Source organism: Gossypium hirsutum, chromosome A10, assembly GCF_007990345.1.
Source record: "Gossypium hirsutum isolate 1008001.06 chromosome A10, Gossypium_hirsutum_v2.1, whole genome shotgun sequence".
Taxonomy (NCBI): domain Eukaryota; kingdom Viridiplantae; phylum Streptophyta; class Magnoliopsida; order Malvales; family Malvaceae; genus Gossypium; species Gossypium hirsutum.
The window spans coordinates 16173443-16199340 of record NC_053433.1 but is presented as its reverse complement, the minus strand read 5'-3'; the positions used below and the strand labels follow the sequence as shown (position 1 = coordinate 16199340).

At 34.6% G+C, this 25898-nt stretch overlaps 1 protein-coding gene across 1 annotated transcript; it reads left to right on the top strand.

Moving 5' to 3' along the window:
* The first annotated feature begins 985 nt into the window (after positions 1–985).
* On the top strand, positions 986–11696 carry LOC121208248 (alanine--glyoxylate aminotransferase 2 homolog 1, mitochondrial). The gene is made up of 9 exons (XM_041078792.1): positions 986–1492; positions 1599–1829; positions 2334–2504; positions 9345–9488; positions 9592–9771; positions 9909–10134; positions 10436–10549; positions 10802–10888; positions 11273–11696. Exons 1-9 carry the CDS (start codon positions 1223–1225, stop codon positions 11314–11316), a joined length of 1467 nt encoding a protein of 488 aa, XP_040934726.1. The 5' UTR covers positions 986–1222; the 3' UTR covers positions 11317–11696.
* The last annotated feature ends 14202 nt before the right edge of the window (positions 11697–25898 follow it).

Here is a 25898-nt window from a genome sequence, read left to right as displayed (position 1 = left end):
ACAATTTAACTAAATTAAAAAGTTATAATTTCATTATACCAAAATTTATATTCTTGTTATATCAAAGCAAAAAGTTCTATTGTTTCAAGGATTAAAACAAATTGTATTCAAATAACTAATTTGTCATAATTTTTTAAACTGCAAAAGAAAATTTTAAAAAATCAACATATTCCGGGGATGGGGATATATAGGCAGCTTAACCACACCAAAAAGTTAGTTTTTACTTGCCATTGGTGTCATAAATTTTCCGGGCCGCCTGAGAGATTGACAATATCTATTAAAAATATGTTTTTTTTCCTTTTTGAATATTCGTATTTTTTACGGATATTTTATAAAATACATACTTATGTTACTTGTTCCTCTGACGACATTAAAAAAAATATTTTTAAAATATAATAATTGGGTCATCTACGGCACCGTATAAAACAGATTATTCTCGATTTTCATTTGAATTTTTTAAAAAATAATATATATATATTTGGTTATTATCGAAAAAAAGGCAGTATAGTGAGGCCATGGTGGGTGGGTTGGGGAACCCAACGAATATTCACTAAAAAGAAAGTGCTGACATTTGTAATTTGTCTTTGTTCACTTTTAATGAATCCTTTGCCTGCTCAATTTTAATTATCTACTACCTCGTCAGAGTCTACTCCATCCCACGTCATTTCTTTAATTTGGATTTTATTATAATTTTCGACTCTAAAACTTCAATTATCAAATTATGACCATTTTTGTCTTTGAGATATATAAATATTTAATTTTATATTTTACTACAAATAATATCATAATAAAAAAATATATAAATGAGATATTTGTAAATTTTGTACATACATCAAAGAATTAATGAAAATTTAAACCAAAATAAAATATTATTCATAATAAACAATTAATTTTATTATTATTATAATGGAAGCATAAATGAGTTTTTAATACCCACTTTATAAATCTAATATAATATATAAAAAAAAATCTTGAAATTCGGATTGAAATTAATATCCAAGGATTCGCTAGATAAAGACGAATCTGAAAAGAAAATTTTCTTATAATAAGCATTTAAATATTTTAAAAATTTAGTGCCATCTCATCAAATCTTTTTTTGGTAATAAAACAGTGGAAAATAAAAAGGAAAACAGTCGACTCACTCCATAAATTTCTTCTTTTTTCCCACTTTCTCGAACAAGAGAGAGGAATCTGTGAAATTTTTATAGGTTTTGGGTAAGATATGGCGATGATGTTGCAGAGAAAATTGTTGAGGAGAACCTTTGGAGAAGGCAAAGCAATACTCAACTTCAATTCTAACCCTATACTTTCTCCCTGCACTTCCTTCTCTACCGTTACTTCCGCTGCCGCTACACAATCCCACGATGCGCCACGTCAGCTTCCACCGTTCGATTACCAGCCGAAACCGTACAACGGACCGTCGGCCGATCAAATCCTTGAGAAGCGGAAGAAGTTCTTGGGCCCCTCTCTCTTCTACTACTACCAAAAGCCTGTAAATGGTTTTTTTCCCTTTTTTTCAGATTATATAGTCGCTCCTTTTTTTATTTTATTTTATATATTCATAATTAATTTATGCTTTTTTTTTAAAATGTATTCAGTTGAATATTGTTGAAGGAAAAATGCAATATTTGTATGATGAAAACGGGAGGAGATATTTGGATGCATTTGCTGGAATCGTAACGGTTTCGTGTGGTCATTGCCATCCGGAGGTTTTGAATGCAATAACAGAGCAAAATAAGCTACTCCAGCACGCTACCACTATTTATCTCCATCATGCAATTTCTGATTTTGCTGAAGCTTTAGCTTCCAAAATGCCTGGAAATCTCAAGGTTGATTTCTTCTTCTTTCGCTGAGCTTTAGTTTTTCATTTTTTAAAATGATTTTATTATTATTTTCTCCATTCTGGTGAAGCATCAGTAGATTCTTAATATTTATGTTTTCCTTTTTAATGAGAATTTTGGATTAAAGGAAAATGGAATTGGCAGTTATAACAAATTCATAATTGAGTAATATGAAATTATTATGTTGAAGTCATTTGATCATTTTAGTTAAAATTTTTGTTTATCCTTTTATTTATTTTTATTTATTATTAATAATAAAATTTATGAAAGCAAAAATGCTAATAGTTAAAAAATGGTTGCAATTTTTTTTCCTTCTTAATTTCAAGTAAAGCAATATATGAATTCATCCAGTGTTATCAACAAAACTGTTTATTGATAAGAACAGATTGTTTGGCTATTGGTATTCATGGGGGAAATGGCTGGAAAAGAAAGGCTTGGTCAATTGATCCCTAAATGATGTCTGGAATGAATTGTTTTATGAAATTCTTTCAGGTTGTATATTTCGTGAATTCTGGGAGTGAGGCAAATGAGTTAGCAATGCTGATGGCCAGACTGTACTCTGGTAATCTTGGTATGATTTCCTTGAGAAATGCTTATCATGGTGGAAGTTCTAGTACTATTGGACTCACTGCACTGAACACATGGAAGTACCCAATACCAGAGGTTTGTTTACTTATCATGTCTTAGTAATTCCTACAAAAAATTTCATGTTTTTATATCACCAAGTCATGTTGAAAACTAGATGTTCTGTTTTAGCAGCCATTGGCTTTAAACTTTCTTTGACTTTTGCTTAATGGTGTGCTTTTGTTCAAATAATTAGATAAATTTGATGTTCCCTTTTTCCAATTGCTTGTTAGCTAAATATGATGTTGAACAATGGATTTGATATGCTGGAAGTTCTAGAGGATAGTATAAGATAAGAAAGTGAATGGGAATAGATGATTTAATCTTATCTCACTTTTGGTGCATGCTAAACTTATAGATATTATATTTGTTACCAATTTTTAGGGCGCTTCTTTGACCAAGTCAAACTTTTGAACCAATCAAAATTTTTTTTCCCCTTCCTTTTTCCCTAACCCTAACTTTTTCTCTTCTCACCCTCTGCTCCTTGTACCTCTTTGCTCCCTGCTCTCAAACTATGAAGATCGAGTTTGCTCCTAAATTTTCTAAACATGAATCAGACTACTCTGTAATGAAGTATTCCGGTGAAGTATTATTGGTATTGTTTGAACAAAGTGAATAGGGAGGATCAGCAAGAGCAAGATCATTCAGACCCCAAAAAATAACAAAGCAAACCTTATATATTACTATGAATTAGAAATACTAACAGGGAGTTGCTACTGTGCAATTGAACCAAGTATTTAGGCTCCATTTGGGAGCATGGTGGGGGAGCATTAATATGACAAGAGTGAAGCTTACAGGTAGGTCATACTCTCTAGCCTTTCAAAAGCGGGTGGAATGGTTCCATTCAACTTGTTGGCATGCACATTACTATCAACAAATCAATCAATAGGTTACTACCTTAAGGTTCTTCACGTTTAGAACAGAAATTAGATCGGTATATCAGTGCTTACAGGCTGTTGAGATTTGTACATGAGACAAGATTATCGGGAAGAGGTCCGTCAAGGTTGTTATTAGCAACATTCTTGCAAAAAACTGTATTAGTTCTTTGTATATACTAAGAACAACATATACAGAACAATCAGGAAAACTAACATACAAATCAAGTTTTAGAGCAGGGAGCAAAGGGACAGAAGGAGTAGAGGCGTGGAAGAAAAAAAGTTGGGTTAGGGAAGAAGAAGAAGAAGAGGAAGAAGAAGAAGAAGGGGAAAGAAAATTTTGATTCGTTCAGAAGTTTGACTTGGTCAAAGAAGTGTCTTGTAGTGGGATTTAACCAATAAGGGGTGTGCCAAGTCAGACCCCATTATAGGATAACGGTTGGTTGGGTGAGTTTGGGTGACCAAAATAAAAACGCCTTAAAAGTTGGATGACCAACTTGGTAGTTTACCCTATTTATTAATGGGTATCTGATATAGATGTTTTCATTGGAAAACAATATCAACGGAGGAATAGGAATTAGAGTTTTACATTTATTTAATTTCTTTAGGAGTTTTAGTTTTACTAGGTTTTCTATTTCCTTATAAACTTTAAATTAGGAATTCTATTAGGACTTCAAATTAGGAATTAGATTAGGATTTTCCTTTGTAATTAACAGCCTATAAAAAGGCTGCCAATATGAAATAAAGGGACGAGTTTATTTTTTATCACAAATGTTAGTTTGGGAAGGGGGTTCAGTCAAAGACGAATCTGCCTTTGAGTAACCATAGGTCGAAGCAAGGATACTTTCTCGTCTAGACCTGAGACTAGATCTTACGCCAAGGCGCATAACAACTTGGTATCGGAGTCGGCTGTCATGGGTGACGAAAAAACTTTGACAGCCAAGCTGGAGGCATTCATGGAACAAATGGCTACAAGGCAACAAGCATTAGAGGAGCAGATGGCGATCTTATCTCTTTCAGTCCAAAAGACGACGAAAGGGAATTCAGAAAAAAATAATGAAGAACAAGGCAGCAGTGGAGGCAAGAAAAAAAATTCAGATTCGCAACACGGTGGGGGCATGGTGCCAAGATACTCCAAGATGGAATTTCCCACTTATGATGGTGTTGGAGATCCTTTAGGATGGTTAAAAAGATGCGAAATTTTTTTTGGCAATCAGCGGACTAACGAAGAAGACAAAGTCGGCTTAGCTTCATTCCATCTCTTAGGAGAAGCACAATTGTGGTTTGATCAAATCGAGGAAGAGGAGGCAAATCTGGATTGGGAGCGCTTTAGAGAGTGTTGTCATGTCAGGTTTGGGCCACCTATGAGTAATAACCCCTTGGGGGAACTTGCAAACTTAAGACAAGCTGGGACGGTAGAAGAATATCAACGCCAATTTCAATCACTACTGGCTAGGTCTACTGATCTTAAACCTCGACAACAAGTAAACCTTTTTACTGCCGGATTGGTAGAGGAACTTAGAATTGATATCGAGATGCAACAATCGGGAAACCTTGGAGTTGCAATGAATATGGCTCGAGCTTTGGAACGTAAACAAAAAGTCTCTTTCAAGATGTTATCTCAAACCAATCTAAACTGGTCAGCTTTCCAAAACGCTGGCAGCACTTCAATTATTCCAACAACTAAGAGCTTTGCAAAGGGAGGAGGACAAACAACGAAACCAATGGGAAATAACAACAAAATAGGTTCTTCCGCACCATTTATCAAAAGATTGACACGAGCAGAGATGGCGGAAAGAAGGGCCAAGGGATTGTGTTATAATTGTGATGAGTCTTATTCCATGGGGCACAGATGTAAAAGGCTATTTTGGATAGAAGTACCAGATATTGAAGATGAGCAAGATGATGAGGTAGATGATCTTGAAATTTCCTTACATGCCATTAGAGGAACTTGCAATTCATCTACTATGCAACTACCAGCAAAGGTGTTAGGGAAAACAGTGTTAGTTCTCGTTGATTTAGGCAGTACACATAACTTTCTACGTGAAGGTCTAGTGCCAAGATTGGGACTGAAAATACAAAAGAAATCGGGGTTGCAAGTATGTGTGGCAAACGGAGAACGGGTTCTTAGCATTGGCATTTGTAAATCAGTACAGTTCGTTGTGGCCAATAACAACTTTCAAGCTGATTTTTATACAATACCATTAGAAGGGTTTGATATGATTTTGGGGGTTAAATGGTTGTGTATCCTTGGTCCAATTTTATGGGATTTCAGCTTCTTAACTATGCAATTTGCAGTAAACAAGAAGAAGATACTCTGGCAAGGGTAGCATCCAGAGGAAGTTCCACGACTTAGTTTGATACAGGGACAGGATTTAACTAATATAGTATTAGATAAACTACTGGTAGAATTTGCGCATTTATTCCAAGACCGTTTGGGTTACCTCCTAACCGCAAATGTAACCATCGTATAACTCTCAAACCAGGAATGGGATTAATTGTAGTCAGGCCTTATCGATATCCACATTTTCAAAAGGATGAGATTGAGAAGCAGTGTGATCAAATGTTACAACAAGGAATCATTCGACCCAGTAGATCACCATTCTCTTCTCCAGTACTATTAGTAAAGAAGCGTGACGGGTCATGGCCTTTTTGCATCGATTATCGAGAGCTTAATGCTTGCACTGTTAAAGACAAATATCTGATTCCTGTTGTGGATGAATTGTTTGACGAACTTCATGGGGCAAAATATTTTACAAAATTGGATTTACGGTCGGGATATTTTCAAATTAGAATGGCAACTACTGATGTGGAAAAGACAGCCTTTCGAACCCACCATGGACACTTGGAGTTTCTTGTCATGCCATTCGGGTTTACCAATGCCCTTTCCACATTTCAGAGTTTGATGAATGACGTTTTTCGCCCTTACTTGCGTAAGTTTGTTTTAGTCTTCTTTGATGACACATTAATTTATAGCAAAACATGGACTGAACATATGCATCATGTAAGATTAGTATTTGAACTCTTGCGGGATAATATGTTCTTAAAGAAATCCAAGTGTTTCTTTGGAGAGTCTCAGGTAACCTACCTTGGTCATGTCATCCATGGTGAAGGGGTCGAGGTTGATCACACTAAAATTAAAGATGTCACCGATTGGCCAACTCCTAAAACTACGAAGGCTCTACGAGGCTTTCTTGGGTTGGCAGGATATTACAGAAAATTCATCAAGAATTATGGACAAGTGGTTGCACCCTTAACATCTCTTCTAAAGAAAAATGCCTTCAACTGGACTAAGGAAACTGATGTTGCTTTCACTCAATTAAAAACTTCTCTTTCAGCAGCCCCAGTTTTGCAATTACCCAACTTTGCGGAGGAATTTGTGGTTGAATGTGATGCTTTGGACAGTGGGTTTGGAGTCGTACTGCAACAAAAGGGACACCCCATTGCCTTTTTCAGTTGCAAGATTGCAGATCGACACCTTAAGTTGGCTGCTTACGAACTTGAATTAATTGGTTTGGAAAAGGCAGTGACTCATTGGCGACCCTATCTTTGGGGAAGGCACTTCCTCATCCGTACTGATCACTTCAGTCTTAAGTATTTGTTAGACTAACGACTTACGACATCCCCACAACAACATTGGATCAGCAAGCTAATGGGGTTTGATTTTCGAGTCGAATATAAAGCAGGAAAGTTGAACAGGGCTGCAGATGCTTTATCTAGAAAAGACGAAGACTTACCACGCCTCATGACTGTTTCATTCCCTCAAGTTGAAATTCTTAAAGCCATCAAATGAGAAATAGAAGCTTCCTCAGAATTATCACAACTCCAGCAAAGAATTCTACAAGGAGAGTTGGGGTCCGATTGGATTGCACAAGATGGGTTGATTTTCTTCAAAGGGAGGTTGTACCTTTTACCTACCTCACCAATTATTCCCACTCTTATCTCTTTTATACATGCTATGGCACATGAAGGGGAATTGAAAACATTGCATCATCTTTGCCACGATTTTTTTTGGAAAGGAATGAAGCTTGCAACCTCAGAATTTGTGCAACATTGTTTAGTATGCCAATGCCACAAATGGCAAAATTTACAGCCTGCAGGTTTACTTCAACCTCTTCCAATACCACAACATGTTTGGGCTGATATCTCTATGGATTTCGTGGAGGGTCTACCCAAAGTAAAAGGGAAATCGGTACTTATGGTGGTTGTGGACAGACTGTCGAAGTACGCTCATTTTTTTACCTTTGTCCCATCCATTTACTGCTATATCTGTTGCTATCGTCTTCTTTGCAGAGGTATTCCGACTTCATGGCTTGCTGGAATCCGTAGTTTCGGACCGTGATAAAGTTTTCCTCAGCCTGTTTTGGAAGGAATTATTTCGTCAAAGTGGTTCTAAGCTCGCTTTTTCCTCAGCATACCATCCCCAATCTGATGGTCAGACAGAGGTAGTTAACCGAACAATAGAAATGTACCTACGATGCCTCTCTAGTGATTGTCCATGACAGTGGGTCGATTGGGTTCCATGGGCTGAGTATTGCTACAACACCTCATATCACATTGCCCTAAAGGACACTCCTTTCCAATTAGTATACGGTAGGGATCCACCTCGACTTCTCTCCTATTCAGCTGGTTCTACAAGGATTGAAGCTGTGGATAAGGCTCTCCAAGATAGGGATGCACTTTTACACAATGCTCGGGATAGACTCTTGCAAGCTCAGCAACGAATGAAAGCCACTTATGATTTGGGGCACAGAGAGTTGAATTTTAAAGTCGGGGATTGGGTTTGGTTACGGCTTCAACAGTATCGACAATTGACGATAACTAAATAGAAGCATCACAAGTTATTGCCAAAATATTTTGGTCTTTTTAAAGTCTTGAACAAAATAGGATCAGTGGCCTATCAGCTTGAATTACCTACAGGCGGCAGAATACATGATGTATTCCATGTTTCTTTCCTCAAAGAATACAAGGGACCTCAACCAGATGTGGTAGGAGACTTGCCCTTAGTATATGATGGCAAGGCCTTGCCTACTCCACAAGCTATTATTAATACCAGGCTTAATCGAGGTCGACGGGAACTATTAGTGCAATGGGCAGGATGTCCTCAAGAAGATGCCACTTGGGAACCAATTGATAATTTTCGAGCAGCTTATCTTGAATTTGAGCTTGAGGACAAGCTCAACTCCGAGAGAGGGAGTAATGATATAGATGTTTTCATTGGAAAACAATATCAACGAAGGAATAGGAATTAGAGTTTTACATTTATTTAATTTCTTTAGGAGTTTTAGTTTTACTAGGTTTTCTATTTCCTTATAAACTTTAAATTAGGAATTCTATTAGGACATTAAATTAGGAATTAGATTAGGATTTTCCTTTGTAATTAACAGCCTATAAAAAGGCTGCCAATATGAAATAAAGGGACGAGTTTATTTTTTATCACAAACGTTAGTTTGGGAAGGGGGTTCAGTCAAAGACGAATCTGCCTTTGAGTAACCATAGGTCGAAGCAAGGATACTTTCTCGTCTAGACTTGTGACTAGATCTTATGCCAAGGCACGTAATAGTATCCAGCTCACAATCTTATCCCATGGGATTGGAATAATTGTTTTTTATTATTGGGTAGTTACATGCACTAAAATATTGCACCAAAATGATCCTCTCACATTTATCTATTTCTTTATTCTAAGGAAAGTGAAAAGTATTAAATTTGTTTTGGGTCTATAATGGAAATGTTGAAATGTATGTATTAAATGAGCGTGTGAACTATGTATTAGATGAGTGTATATGGTGTTTACCTTTTATTTATCCTCTGCTTTTCATCGACAAGTTAGTTGCCTTATTTTTCAAGCCTTGAACTTGTATCTTGGACTTCATTCTAAAAATTTTAGCTATGTAACCATTATATATTCCCTTTACATCTATATACTAGCTCTTTGACAGAGATATTATCATTCAAAGTTCAAACTCGAATGCTGATTTCTGAATGTTATATTGGCATGTGACAGGGTGAAATCCATCATGTTATTAATCCAGATCCTTTTCGTGGAGTGTTTGGCTCTGATGCTACTCGTTATGCCAAAGATGTACAAGATCACATTGAGTATGGTACTTCAGGAAAAGTTGCTGGGTTAATAGCAGAAACCATTCAGGTTAAATTGGCAACAATTGTCTCCTTTAGGTGTTTTTCATTTTTTTTTTCCTCTTGCTCTTTAAAACTGGATACTGAAAATTTCAAATTTTAATTATTATTAGGGAGTTGGAGGAGCAGTTGAACTAGCCCCAGGATATCTGAAACAGGTTTATGACATTGTACGCAAGGCTGGCGGTGTCTGCATTGCCGATGAAGTACAAACGGGATTTGGTCGCACAGGAAGCCATTATTGGGGTTTTGAGACTCAAGGTGTCATTCCTGACATAGTTACCATGGCAAAGGTCTTTAATCATCAAACTTTGTTACTTTGTACTAAATTCTGTGAACATTGGTACATTATTTAATTTAGTTTAGCTATCTTTTGTCATTGCTATAAGAAATGGTAGTGTCCTGTTACATAACATGTCGTGTTTGTCAGGGTATCGGCAATGGATTACCATTAGGTGCAGTGGTCACTACACCAGAAATTGCACATGTGATGGCTCAAAAAATTCAGTTTAACACTTTTGGAGGAAATCCTGTATGTTCTGCAGGTGGACTTGCAGTGCTCAGAGTTATAGACAAGGAGAAGCGTCAAGCACATTGTGCTGATGTTGGTTCTCACTTGATCGGACGCTTGAGATCTTTACAGGACAAACATGATAGTAATTATTCTACAATTTGGCACTTCCCATTTGCTTTGCACCAGTTTCTAAAACTAGTGTTTAATTTGCTCATGCATATTTTCGCCAACCATTGTTTTGTAATTTTGAATTGCACTGAACAGAAAATTATTCAATTCTTGAACACAAGGAATTGCTTTAAATGGACCTTTGTAATTTAACAAAATTGCTTTTAGGACTACTAAATTCTCACTTAAGTTTAAATTTATTTGTGTTCTTTTACAATGTCAAGTTAGTGCTATCAAGTGAACCGAATTTCTCAGTATTATTTCCCTTTTTTCAGTCATTGGAGATGTCAGAGGTAGAGGCTTAATGGTGGGTGTGGAACTTGTTACCGACAGGAAGGAGAAGACACCGGCCAAGGCAGAAACTGCCATCCTGTTCGAGAAAATGAGAGGTATTAAGGCATGACTAGTCAAATCAAAGATCAGAAAACAAAGGCTTTTTATATCACTGTATCTTCTAATCGAGAAGCAAAAGAATCCATATCCCTCTCTTTTGCTTTTGTGCCCCCACATCCCTACACGGGAGGGACATGGGGACGTATAAGGGGATCCAATCAAATTGTTCCAACTTTGGATAATAAGCTTATGGGCTTTGTCTTCATTGTTGACAAATTTATGCTAACTGTTCTCTTTTCTGACTGAAGAACTCGGAGTTTTACTTGGGAAAGGTGGGCTGCATGGAAATGTTTTCAGAATAAAGCCGCCAATGTGTTTCACCAAAGATGATGCCGGTACTTCTCTTAATGTTTTGATTTGATTGCGAAACTTAATTGTGTAGTAAAAACTTGATTTGAACGTGTTCAGTTAAGATTAATTAAGCTCATTACCTAGTAAAAAGTGAGTTCGTTTTTCATACTCTATTGTGTATGCATAAGTTCAGGTTAGAATTAAGATTTTCCAATACTAATTAAAAAACTTAAAAGTATACATATGTTAGAAAAAATGTATTAGATTGGTGAATTACTTAGTGTAGTATTAAGATATTTAAACTTTGGCCGACTGAAATTCTGTTTTTATTAAATTGAAATAGAGTATCGCTTATTTTTGTAATTTTCCTTTTATGTCCTTTGGCATCGTGGCACAATACAGTTACATGCAATTTTGTACTTGTGCAGATTATCTTGTTGATGCTTTGGATTATGCAATGTCAGAGTTGTGAGCAAAAGGGGTTATCTAACTTGTGGATCCTTTGGCATCAAAGTTCAGCAAAATCTTGTGTTTAATAGTAATAATAAAAGTACATTTTATTTGCATTTGTATTTGTCAAAAAGGATCATCAAAATCCCTTTTATAATGTGAAATATGTTCCACTGTGTTTGCATTTGTTGATTGGATTCATCGAAAATAAGCATAGTTAGAGGTGGGAAACGGAAAGGTTGTGGGTATGGGTTGGAGCATTGTGAGTTCAGGTTCATGAAGTATATAATCATTTTAACAAGTTATTCTAGATTTTATGAACGGGCTTTTTGAATTTGTTAAGTTCAGGGGTCTTGAGTTGGAGTTTGGGTTCATTATATAATTCTTTGTCTTCTCACTATATATTCTCAGTATTTTCTTTAATTTTTACGCAGCAAACTATTTTATGCCCTTCTCCCCTCTTTATGCAGATAGCAGAATGATAAAAAAGATCAAAATCGAAAGACAAATGGTAAAAACTAGATCGCATTCACGGGTGTTTTCAAATTAATTAAAATTGTGAAAGTATTTAGTTTATATTATTATAGGTTTTTTAAAAAAGTACTGTTTATTAATTTGATACAAAAAATAGAATGAATAATCTGTAATAATTTAGCAAAGTTTTAAGAGTATTATTTTTTTTTCTTGACAGAAAAATGGCTCCAGTACAATTAAGAGGATTATTTTCATAGAAAAATAAGATGTTTTTTTATATCATTAATAATTGTGGAAATTCCGTATATTTATTAAATTAATTAATTATTACACTCTAGAGAAATATTAAAAATTATGAACAATTTTATTCATTTATAAATCGGAAAATAAATTGCATGTATCAATATTTTAGGAAAATATTCATTTGTTTAATGCATTTAATTCTTTAAAAGAAAGTTAAAATTAAAATTAATTGAATTTACAATAATTTTTTTTATTTTTTTAAATAAGTATATTTGAAACATTAAGATTTCATAAATTTTTTAATATTAATGTTTAATATACTTTTTAAATAAATTTAATTTTCTTAATTTGCTTTTACATATGCTTTGTTGACACTAGATATCAATAGGGAGGAGGGGAGTGTCAGTTCACCTAGTGAGGTAAAAAGTCGATGAAATAAGGAGAGGGGAGGAGATGTTCTGAGGAAGGGGAAGGAGAGTTGATAGGGGAGAGTGTCGAGGGAGAGGAAAAAGATCCTGGACCCTCGTGTACCTAGGCTTATATAGTGGGTCACCATTTTCCTAAAGTGCCACGTATTCAACATTACGATGGATGCCATTACAAGTTAGTTGTTGCCATGATGTGTATTTTGTTGTCTTGCCAACATATGGGGTTCTACAAGATGATTAAGCCTAGGTGATCCCAACGAGGGGTGTGATGCTGACCGTTCTTGTGTTAGCTCTTTAAGGGGTTATTGAAAGGCTCGTGAGGGGTAGGATGATGACCATTCGGCAGTTTGCCACGTGTACTATTTGTTAGGGGTATAATTAGGTGTATAACACACTAATTTAAATATTATAACATTTTGTATTAGTTTTTGTAAAAACTGAACGTCGATAATGGCGATATAGAACGAACGCAAAGAAAAAAGAAAGAAAAATAAGATTTTACATGGAAACCCTTTCGAGAAAAAACCACGGGCAGAGGAGAAGAAAATTCATTAACGTTGAAATTCGAATGATACAAGAAGAGTTTTGACTACTTCTATTTATAAGGTTGAAAAACCTTATTCTAATCAATGTCAAATAGAAGGATATAAGTACTATACGGATTCTACTTGTACAATCAATATCAAATAGAAGAAGAGTAGTTCTATACATATTTTACTTGTATTTTATTTTATTTTATTTTTTTAACATGAATTTGGGTCACATAACTCTAACAATCTCCACATTGACACTAATTCTCAACAAATAAGTTCTTCAGCACGAACTCTCAACGATCAAGTTCTCCACCTCTTCCACAAAACCCCTTAAGGGGTAATATTCAACAATGAACACCAACCAAGTCCAATCAATGCTCAAACCTTGTTATAGGAAGTGACTTAGTCATCATATTTGTAGGATTATCGTGAGTACTAACTTTGCTCACAACAATATCAACACGAGCAATAATATCATACACAAAATGATATCGAACATCAATGTGCTTTATTCACTCATGAAACATTTGATCCTTCGTAAGGAAGATGGCACTCTGTCTGTCACAAAATAATGTACTGATCTGAAGGTCTTTACTTAGTTCACCAAAGAGTCCTTTGAACCAAATAGCTTCTTTCCAAGCCTCAGTAATTGCCATGTACTCAGCTTTACTAGTAGGCAAAGTAACTGTAGTTTGCAAAGTGGCTTTCCAACTGATTGCGCAACCCCTAATTGTAAAGACATGCCCTGTAAAAGATCTTTTTTTATCAAGGTCTCCAGCAAAATCATAATCAACATACCCAATGACTCCATTTCTAGTTCTTCCAAACTGTAAGCAAACATTAGTAGTACCTCGTAAGTATCTAAAAATCCATTGAACTACTTTCCAGTGTTCTTTACTGGGATTTGCCATGTATCTACTAATTGCATATGAAAAATTTGGACATGAGCAAGCCATAGCATACATGAGAGATCTCACTACACTAGAATATAGAACACGTGACATATAGTCAATCTCATCATCTGATTGCAGAGACAAAGCCAATGAAAGTCTAAAGTGGGCTGCTAATGGAGTATTAACAGGATTGGCATTCTGCATATTAGACCTATAAAGGACATTCTCAATGTACCCTTTCTGACTTAGGTACTATTTACATGCTTTTCTATCTTTGAGAATCTCCATCCCAAGTATCTTCTTTGCTACTCCCAATTCCTTTATCTCAAATTCTTTACTAAGCTGGGCTTTGACTTTTCTTATCTTTCCTTTATCTTTGGCTGCTATCAACATGTCATCAACATAGAGGAGTAGATACACAAAAGATACATAACTATTTTTCTTAGAATAAACACAACTGTCAAAGCTGCTTCTTTTAAAATCATGAGTAGTCATAAAAGAATCAAACCTCTTGTACCATTGCATTGGTGACTGTTTCAAGCCATAAAGGGACTTTTTCAACAAGTAAACATAGTCCTCATTTTCTAAGACTGTAAAACCCTTTGGTTGTTGCATGTAAATATCTTCCTCAAGTTCTCCATGCAAGAACGCTATTTTTACATCTAACTGCTCAAGCTCTAAATCATACATGTCCACAATACCAAGCAAGGCTCGAATTGAACTATGCTTCGCAATAGGAGAAAACACATATGTGAAGTCTACACCTGGAATTTGACTGTAACCTTTTGCAAACAACCTTGTTTTATATATGGGTTATTCACCTCCTAGAGTCCCTTCTTTTTTTTAAACGCCCATTTACAATGAACAACATTTTTACCTTTAGGAAGCTTCATTAGATCCATTGTTCTATTTTTATGAAGTGATTCCATCTCTTCTTGCATGACAATTATCTACTTTCTTGAATCTTCACAGCTAATTGCCTCGTATTAAGTAGATGACTCTTGATTTGTATTTATATCTTTAGCCACATTTAAAGTATAAGCAACTAGAACAACCTCGACGTACCTCTTTGGAGGTTTAGTTTCTCTTCTAGGTTTGTTCTTAACAATAGAATATTGTGGTGAAAAAACAACTCTACTCTGAGTTTCTGTACTAACTTGAGGAGTAGACTCTATTGTAGATCCTAGATCAATCTGAAGCTCCACCTACTTTTACTGGTCTTTATTGGAAGAGTCTTTAAGAGATAAGTTAGGTAGCATAGCAGTTTCATAAAAAATAACATCTCTGCTAATCACAACTTTTCTATTTTCAGAACAACATAACTTATACCCTTTAACACTAGCCTTATAACTAAGAAAAATACATTTAATGGATCTAGGTTCCAATTTCCTATTATCAACATGAGCATATGCAGGACGCCCAAAAGATCTTTAAATCAAAATAATTAGCAGGATTACCAGACCATACCTCTTGTGGAGTCTTTTTCTCAATGTAAATGAATAGAGACCGATTAATAAAAAAACATCCAGCAGAGGTCGCTTCATCCCAAAATGACTTTAGTAAACAAGCACTCGACAACATACATCGAACCTTTTCCACGTTTTCTATTCATTCATTCTGCAACGCCGTTTTGTTGTGGAGTATGATGAACTGTCAAGTGTCTCACAATCCCTTCTAATTTGCACAATTCATTAAACTCATCAGGATAGAATTCCAAGCCATTATTTGCGCGAAGGTGTTTTATCTATTTTCCTATCTAATTCTCGATCATAGTTTTCCAAGCCTTAAACGTAGAAAATACATCACTTTTCTACTTTAGGAAGAATGCCTAAACTTTTTTGGAAAAATCATCAATGATCGTCAGCATATAATTAGCGCCACCCCTCGAAAGCACTCTAGATGGTCCTCCAAAGATTAGAATGAATATAATCCAACGTTCCCTTCGTGTTATGGATTCCTTTGGTGAATCAAACTCTTTTTTGGTTCCCAAAAACATAGTGCTCACAGAACTTCAGTTTGTTAATGTCTTATCCATCAAAAAGTCCCCTTTTGCTTAATTCTGCCATGTCGTTCTCACTCCTATGCCCTAGACACATATGCCAAAGTCTAGTAACATCATCATCTGACAAGGAAGAGAAAATGATAGCTGCATCACCAGTAACAGTAGAACCTTGCAAAACATATAACTTGGCAGTCTTTCTTTGCCCTTTCATCACAATGAGGGAACTCTTGCTAATCTTTAGAGCCCCATTTTCAGCTGTGTACTTGTGCCTTTTGAATTAAGAATACTCAACGAAATCAAATTCTTCTTCAAGTCTGGTACATGTTGTATGCTACTAAGTGTTCTGGTGACTCCATCGAACATCTAAATTTTGATTATGCCAATACCTGCGATTTTATATGAAGCATTATTTCCCATCAAAATAACACCTTTTGACATTTTTTCATATATTGTAAATGAATCTCGATTGAGACTTATATGGAAGGTGCAACCAGAATCGAGAAGCCCCACTTTAGAGTTGTCGACAAAAGCAACTAGAAGTTCACCATTGTTTTAGTCTTCTACAATATCATTTTCACTGAATTGTTCTGGTTGTTTTCCCTTTTGATTCATAGCCTCTCTTTTGATATTGTTCTACACTTTATAGCTATAACACCCTTAACCCGAATCTGTCGCCAAAACAGGGTTACGAAGCATTATCAAAGTTTACAAATCAAACAGACAGAAAATACGAACCTTTCATATTACATAGCATTCATGTCAAAAACCAATCAAATTCATACATAATGTCCCTTATACGAGCCTTCGTGGCCCAAAATACACATTAGAAACAATTTGGGACTAAATCAGAAACTCAAAATATTTCGAAAACATTTAAAAATTTCAAAACTGCAAGGGCCACACGGCCGGTGGCCAGGCTACATGACTCACACGGTAGTGTCCTAGCCCATGTCTGTGCTCGTGTAACTCACTGACTTGTGCCATACGATAAAGCCATACACTCGTTGTGCTAGGCTATGTGACACATGGCAGTGTCACTTGGCCGTGTGTCACACATGGGTGTGACGCACGCTCGTGTCTCTGCCCATGTGGATGAATGTAGGCCATTTTACAAGCCACATTTCTCACCCAATTTGGCATCCACCTACACTCAACATTTTGCATATACACAAGCCTTAATTAGGCATCCAAAACAAGCCAAAATCTAGCCTTAAACATGTAAAATCATCACATACAACCAATATGCCCTTAGACACCTCAAATGACAATATGCAAACATGTTAACCATGTATCCAAATTTACCTAAGTGACCAAATACATATATACATAATTGAAGCAAAAACCTATTATGTAGGTCACTTATCAAGCTCACCCATTTGGTACCCAAAATACCAATTCACAAGATAAATCATTTTACATCATTTCATGTCACTTAACTTAATCATTTTGCATCAATTCATGTCACTAAACTTACTTACCAAAACATAACAATATTTCCAAATGGTACCAAATATACCATTCTAACTAACATCAATATACCTATAAGTTTTCCATAACAAAGCACTAAATCACTCCAAGGTATATAACATATCTTATATGTATATTCAAACCACATTTTACTTTCCATCATTCTACCATACCAAACACACATCAAATATGATAAGGCCACATATATATATACACACATCAAAATATACCAAACTTAAGCCATATAAGTGGGTAATCTCAACAAAACACTTATATGCCAACATTGGCCAAATTAACCTATACATGCCATTATAACCGAAATTAAATAACTGAAAGTACCAAAAGAGCTGATGGATAGTGTGATATAGCTCTGACAAGCTTCCAACCCAAACGAGCTTTCGAATCACTACAAAACACAAAAAAATAACACAGAGTAAGTTTTTAATCTTAATAAGTTCGTATAATAGAGAATTTAACTTACCAATTTAATTTAACTTACCAATTTAATCACATTTAAGGTAAGTAAACCCAAACAATATCTCAACTCAATTTGGCCAAAAGCCTAACATATATTCATCAACAATGTTAGCCATGTAATTTATATAAAAACCGAGAATCATGCATGAGTTCAACTACTATTCAAACTCCTTATACATATAACATATATACCATGTATCCATATATCATATACAAACCATTTCCATATAATTTATGTAAATACCTGTACTTGTTCGTATCGAACTTATATAAACTCGTAATAGAACTGTGCCCATTGAACCATGTAGAATATCGTTGGATATGCGAGTAGTACACACGAGGTGTATTGAACTGTAATCTGTCAATTCATGTACATGTATGCTCATACGAGATTTAAACAGTAAGCTCCTTCGAGCTGAATAACGGTAAGCTCATACGAGCTGAGTATCGGTAAGCTCATAAGAGCTAAAATCAGTAACCCTAATGACATGTCATTTGTATCCTACGGATTCTTAAGGTTCAAATGGGACTCGGTAATCGTCATACGTCATTGGATATGTGGTCGGTATTCATATATGATAATAATGCAAATAACATACATCTAATTCAATCAAAGCATATAATTACACAATTTAATTACACGAACTTACTCAACGAGTGTTCGTAGATACGGAGGTGACTAATTTGGGATTTTCTCTTTGCCGCGATTTAATTCCTTACGAGGTCTAACTGGATCTATACTAATGAATTTAACTCAATTCAATATAATTCATATTCAATTCAGTCCTACAAACTTTTAGAAAATTACCATTTTGCCCTTATACTTTTAATTCTTTGTAATTTAGTTCCTAGGCTCTGAAAATGAAATTCATTCAATTTTATCCCTACCCAAGCTTAGCTGAATTATAAACATATTTATAACAACCCATATATTTCACAAATTCACAATTTTACCACACATGTTATCATAGTTTTCAATTTAATCCCTAATTGATAATTTCATCAAAAATTCATTTACAAATTTGTTTATCTAACAACAACCATTCATTTTCTACCATTAAGCTTCAAAAACCTAACATGTTCATCAATGGAAAAACTCAAATACTTTAACAATTTCACAAATTAGTCCCGGGCTAGCTAGATTAAGCTATAACGATCCCAGAAACATAAAAATTATTAAAAACGAGACAAAAATGACTTGCCAATCAAAGAAATAAGACTAGCCGAACCCTAGATCAACAATGGTTTCCTTTTGCTTCAACTTTCGGTTGAAAGTAAGAAGTAAAAGATGATACTTCACTTTGGTTTTATTTAATTTAACATGTAATTACCTTTTTACTAATTTAACCTTTTAAAACATTAATAATTTACACAATTGCCAAGCCATGTACATCCACTATCAAGCTAAATGGTCTAATTACCATATAAGGACTTCCACTTTAAATTTCTATAGCTATTAGACACCTTTAGCTATTAGAACACAACTTTTGCACTTTACGCGATTTAGTTCTTATTATCAAATTGAGCATGTAAACGGTAAAATTTCTTAACAAAATTTTTATACGGTATTACTATCATGCTATAAACCATAAAATAATAATAAAATAAATTTTATAACTTCAAATTTGTGGTCCTGAAACCACTGTTCCGATTTCATTGAAAATGGGCTGTTATAATAGCACTCAGTTTTAATGTGCTCTTTCTTCTTGTAAAAGTTACAATTTTCACCTCTGTTTAAAGATCTCAATCTACTTTTAGATTTATTACGACTATTTCATTCCTGTGTCCTCCCAAAATTATCATCTGTATTTCGTTCTTGTCTCCTACAAATAATGATACCCTTTCCCTGAGAGTCGGATCCAACCACAAGATGTTTCATCTTGTCATACGAGGTTAAGGAATCATAGAATTCATCAACTATAAGAGATTTATGGGCTTGAAGTAAAAAGAGATATTTTTTTGGAAAAAAAGGGGAAAAAGAAAAGTCAGGTATACAAAATCGTATCTCGAATCTCTAAAGATTGAATAAGACGGGGGTAACGAAAAAAGTAGAATTAACCCTAAATATTCTTTATCGTACTGAACCTCCATGGCCTCTAATTATGAGAGAATTTATTTAAAACTAGTTAAGTGTTCGCGCACAAATGCACCTTCCTCCAAAAGATGAGCGTAAAGACACTGCTTCATATGCAACTTACTAGTTAGGGTTTTCAACATGCGTAGTTGCGTTAGGAAATGTGTAACATCTCAAAATAGGGCCTAAACGGAATAGTGGTTGCTAAACCACGAATTTGAGGTCAAAAAAAATTATTCCAATTAAGTTTTAAGATTTATTCATTGATTTAATAATTGTGTGAAAATTTCGTGAAGAAATTTTATGTATAAGTGCCTAATTTGATAATTAGGACTAAATTGTAAAATTTGCAAAATGTGTGTTCTAGATAATAAAGGGGATTTAATTGAAATGGGTTCTTAAAGTGGAGTCCTTATTTATCAATTAGACCATTATATTTAAGTTTGGACAAAAATGGGCAAGAATAGGACAAATTTGAAAGAAAAGCATTTAAGGGCATTTTGGTCATTTAGTAATTAAAAGAATTAAAAAGGGAAAATAAAGCCAAAATTGGTCCATCTTCTTCATGGAGGCCGAGTATAGCATGGGGGAAGCCATGGTTAGGGTTTCCAAGCGTTCCAAGCTCAATAGTAAGCCCGTTCTAGCCTCGTTTTTAATGTTCTTTACGTTTTTAGTCCCGGTAACTTGATTTAGCTTATTCTAGCAATAATTCATGCTATGGTTCATATTTGGAAATATAATCATAGGTTAAATGTGTTTATTTTGATGTTTTATGGTAGAATATGAAGATTGAAATTATGTTAAACAACTTTTGCTAAGCGATTTTAAGTGAAAACGAGTAAAACGTCATAATCGGTAAAAATACCTAATGTTCATAAGTACATGATATAGTGGGAATTTGGCGTTTCCATCGAAGGGAAAAATGTTCAGCATGTCATAAAACATAAGAAAAATGGATAAATTTTAATTTTCGAGCCTAGGGGCAAAATCATAATTTTGCAAAGGTTTAGGGGCAAAATTGTAATTTTGCCAAAGTTTGAGTTAGGGAATGTTTTGAATAGTAAATTAATTAAATAAGTGAAATATGATGTTTTAGATCCTGAAAAGTGAGATTTGGACCTAGAAGAGGAGAAAAATCGAAAATTGAAAAAGTTGGTAAAATGGTCGTTTTGGTATCGATGTAAGTTCATATGTTTAATAAGCATTTAATTATGTATATTTGAATGATAAATTGATATTTTGGCCATAAATACTTTAGTATTGAGTTTCAGATATAATGATTAATATTCGATAATAATTCGATATTGGAAAGAGAACTTGTATAATTTATATATAAGACCATATTTTGTATTATGGCTTTGTATGATAACAAGAAAGTATTTAATAGCATAGTTTGATCAGAATAAGTTAAGTTGATGATATGATGAGATTGAGAATGTAAGTATGTAAGTTGAGTAGCATTTTATTATTATGCAATTATTGTTACTAGTATTGTTATTATTGAGTTATGCGACTAACCTTGAGAATTTGAGCAAGTATGTTTCAGCTATGACTTGACAATGCATTGATATCTCAAAGTCCATGCTTGTACCATGGCAATTAAGGAAGAATTGACGGAAAAGTCAATGTTCATAACATGGCATTTAAGGAGGAATTGACGGTTAAGGATACCATGTAAGACCATGTCAAGACATGGCATTGGTAAGGCAAGGATCCCGTGTAAGACCATGTCAAGACATGGCATCGACATTGATTAAGGACTCCTTGTAAGACCACTTTAAGATGTGGCATTGGCACTAAGACAAGGATACCATGTTTGGAACATGGCATTTGGTAAGGCAATGATACCATGTAAGACCATGTTTGAAACATGTCATTTGGTAAGATAAGGATATCATGTAAGACCATGCCAAGGCATAGCATTGATAAGTTCTATAAGGCAAGGAAATCATGTAAGACCATGTCAAGACATGGAATTGATAAGTTACTATAAGGCAAATGTCCCATGTAAGACCATGCCAAGGCATGGCATTGGTGAATTCATAAGGTAAGGATACCACGTAAGACCATGTCAAGAAATGGCAATGGTAAGTTTAAAAAGGAAAAGGTTCCCTAGTAATCTAAAGAGTAAGTCAAAGAAAGGACAATGTGAGAACATGAAGAAAGAGTACAGGTATGCATTTAAGGCTTATTTAATATTGAGATTGTAAGTAATTGAGATTATCAAATATTAAGTAAGTGATGAGTTTTCTGTTATGCTTGTGACACTTTATGATATGATTGGCAATATGCCTATATTATGAAAGAGTACTCATGTGTTAAGTGAGATGTTACAGGTATGTAAGCAAGCTATTAAGTAAGGTTCCTTTTGTAAAGGTTCCTTTTGTATTCTGAGCATTTGGTAAGGTTTCCGATGAGTAAGATGGGAAAGTAAGAACTAAACATTATTTAAGAAAATTATGACAGCATAGTAGTAAGCTAAATTGATTGCTAATGCTTATTATTTTACATGTGAACTTACTAAGCTTTATAAGCTTACTTATTTCACTTTCCCATGTTTCAGAATACTTAAAAGCAAGATCGGGTTGGAAGTCGTTGGAGATCACTTCACACTATCGACTATTAAGTTACCAAATGGGTATCTTCGTTTACAAACGTTCTAGTTTATGGCATGTATAGGGACTTAGCCATTTTGTGTATATGTCCTTATGATATGGCTAAAGAATGGTATGTAAATATTTGATAATGATTAGCTATTGAAATGGAAATGAAGAACATGTATCGGAGTTATGTATGCCTAAATGGTAGTTAATACAAAGAAATCATGAAAAAATAAAATTAGCATTAAAACAATATTGAACAGCAGCAGTGACGTGATCTTGAAAAATCACCAAGAATAGTAGAAATATAATTAGGTGATGAATGAGATATAGAATTAAATATTATTGAGTCTATTTTCATATGAAAGAAACAGAGTAAGCAAAAGAAGTGTATATTAAGAGATATTTGAATTTTAGTGAGACAGGGTCATAGCGATTTATGAATCCCTTATCCTGACTTTATAAATTCACTAAAAATTGTAAAAAAAATAATTAGGAGTTATAGTTTATATTTCTAGATTCCTTAGTGAATTTAATTTTAATAGAAATAAACATAATGGTTATTTGAATTCTGTACAGGGAGAAAATTGATTTGTAGTGAGGAGAGGTCAGAGTAGTCAAACAGTGCAATAGGGGAAACTTTAACTAATAAACTGTACTAATTGGCTAGACCAAAAATTCTGGAAAAAAAATTAGTAAGAAGATATATGAGTCTAGTTTCAGGGAAAATTCACAAATTTAAATTTTGAGTTTTGTGACTCAATTTATGATTTATTTAGTGACTATGACTTAGGTATGCAGTTTTATAAGAAATAATGAAATAAATTGTTTTGATTTGTCTAAGTATTTGGAAAATTTTTAATGTTCCCGGTTTGGTCCTGAACCGTTTCAATTGAATGTTTTAGGGTCTCGAAGGCCCTTTTTAGGGACATATTGAATGAATGTAAATAAATTAATTTTAAAAGCAAATTTTATGCCCCGAATTAGTAAGTTAAGTCAGGTAACGCCTCGTGCTCGACTCCAGCGACGATCTCGGGTAGGGGGTGTTATAAAATGTGCCCACATTGTAGTAAATAATTTTTTTCTATTTATTTGAACAATAAATAAATAAATAAAGTTAACGTAACACCCCTAACCCGTATTTGTTGTCAGAACAGGGTTTCAGAGCGTTACTAGAATTTTCAAAATATTTTACAAATAATTCGTGTAAGTTACTATTCATTTATCGAGATCATTCAAAATGTGCCTTAATTGGACCATCGAGGCCCATTACGAGCATTAGAGTCGAGTCGGGAATTAATCAGAACCCTTAAGAATTTTTCGCGATATTTCAAAAATTTTCCAAGTTGCAAGGCTCACACGCCTGTGTGGTCTAGAGACATGCCTGTGTGCTCAGGCCGTGTACTACACATGCCTGTGTCCCTAACCCGTGTAACTCTCTAACTTTTAAGGCATGAAGAAATTGAAGTCACACGGCCAAGTCGCACGCCAGGCCGTGTGGCGAATTTAATTTTCGAAATTTAGGTGCAGTTTTTACATGGCCGTGTAACATGCCCGTGTCGAAGGCCGTGTCAACCACACGGCTGAGATACACACCCGTGTGCCCAATTCTGAGCATTCTATTTCTCAAAATTAAGGTGCAGGGAACACACGGCCTAACCACATGCCCATGTTACCAGGTTGTGTGTCACACACGGTCTAGACACATGCCCGTGTGTTTGCCCGTGTGGACAAAAAAAAACCATTTCTAGCTTCATTTCTCACCCAAAATTTCACCCAAGACTTGCACTTGAAACACACAACCAATATCAACCATTTCATTCATTTTAGGCAAATTCCTTCATTCAACATAGCATACCATTACATGCATGTGTGTTTACAATTTTACCTTGAATTATCTAGGCAATAACATCCTTTGTTCACATATACTTAACATAACACATGTATATATATCATTATAACCTACTTAGTAATACCAAAATGAACCATTACTAGCCATTCCAATGGCTAGGTTACAAAACATCATTATCAAGCTACTAATGGTCAAGTTTCCCTATACATGCCATTATACCAAAATGATTTTTACTAAGTATACCCAAAATGACTAGTTGATAGTGTGACAATGCTCCATGATCTCTAACCCTCGCAAGCTTTCGAGCACTATAAAACAGGGGAAAAATAAAATGGAGTAAGCATTACATGCTTAGTAAGTTCGTATAACGGAAACTAAACTTACCAATCCTGTTTATTAAATCTAAGCATACAATAATAAGTTTTCCATCATTTGGCTAAATTACCTAAACACATGCATCCAATCAAACATGTTAGTCACAAGGTCAACATGTACATCAAGTAAGAATAGATGAGCTCATCATGCAATACTCTTTCAAGACATTAACATTTCATCTCATAATTCTCATTCCAAGTCTAGGGTTATAAGTCCGTTGAATCATTGAAATTTTGATGGATGCTCAAGTAGTACACTCGAGGTGTAGATTCCATAATCCGTCAATTCTTATTCAATGGTACCCATTAGGGCACTTAATTGAGGAACACACTCTCAAGACACATATCGTATAACAGGATTACCAGTCCAGGCTAAATCCTTTATATAACATATGCTCAAAGAGTTCAATTAAGGTTACTAATCCAGGCTAAACCCTAATAGTAACATATACTCGAGAAGTATTATATCAAGACTACCCGTCTGGGATAAATTATTTCTATAATAAGGTCGATAGGATTACTCGTCTGAGCTAAATCCCGTCTGCAACAAATACAAAACCTTATTCATTTTGAGAAGCGCATAAATTCATCGGAATTTAATATTCAATCGGGACTTAACCCCTTTTTCACAATACCAAACTTGTTTAATTCTCTCATTATAGAATTCAAGTAATGTACATAAATATAAGTCACATTCCATACAATACAACATTTAATTAAAAAAATTGCATGCCTGATTAAGTTACACGAACTTACCTCGACACTTGTTCACGTTAGAAATCTACTAATCTGAAACCTTTTCTTTTCCTCTATCTAACCTCAAATTAGTGTTGTCTAGATCTATATAAATGAATTTAACCATCAATTTCACACATTTCATATTTAAATGGATTCAATTTACGTCCTAGGCAAAATTACCATTTTGCCCCTAACTATTCCATAAATTTTGATTTCGTCCCTAGGCTCGAAAAATGAAACTTGTGCAATTTACTCCCTATTCCAAGCCTAACTAAAATCCCATTACAAATTTTACAGCACATATATTCATAAAAATTTATAATTTTTCTTCAATTTCACAAGTTTACATTTTAGTCCCTAAACCATGTTTCCATCAAAAATCACTTTGTAAAAGTTGTTTACCTATCAACAACATTTCGTTTTCTGCCATAAATTTCTAATTTGCAGCA

Coding starts and splice junctions, on each gene's coding strand:
- LOC121208248 (XM_041078792.1), top strand. CDS start 1,223: ATGGCGATGATGTTGCAGAGAAAATTGTTGAGGAGAACCTTTGGAGAA. Junction 1,830..2,333: donor AAATGCCTGGAAATCTCAAG/GTTGATTTCTTC, acceptor AAATTCTTTCAG/GTTGTATATTTCGTGAATTC. Junction 10,889..11,272: donor TTTCACCAAAGATGATGCCG/GTACTTCTCTTA, acceptor GTACTTGTGCAG/ATTATCTTGTTGATGCTTTG.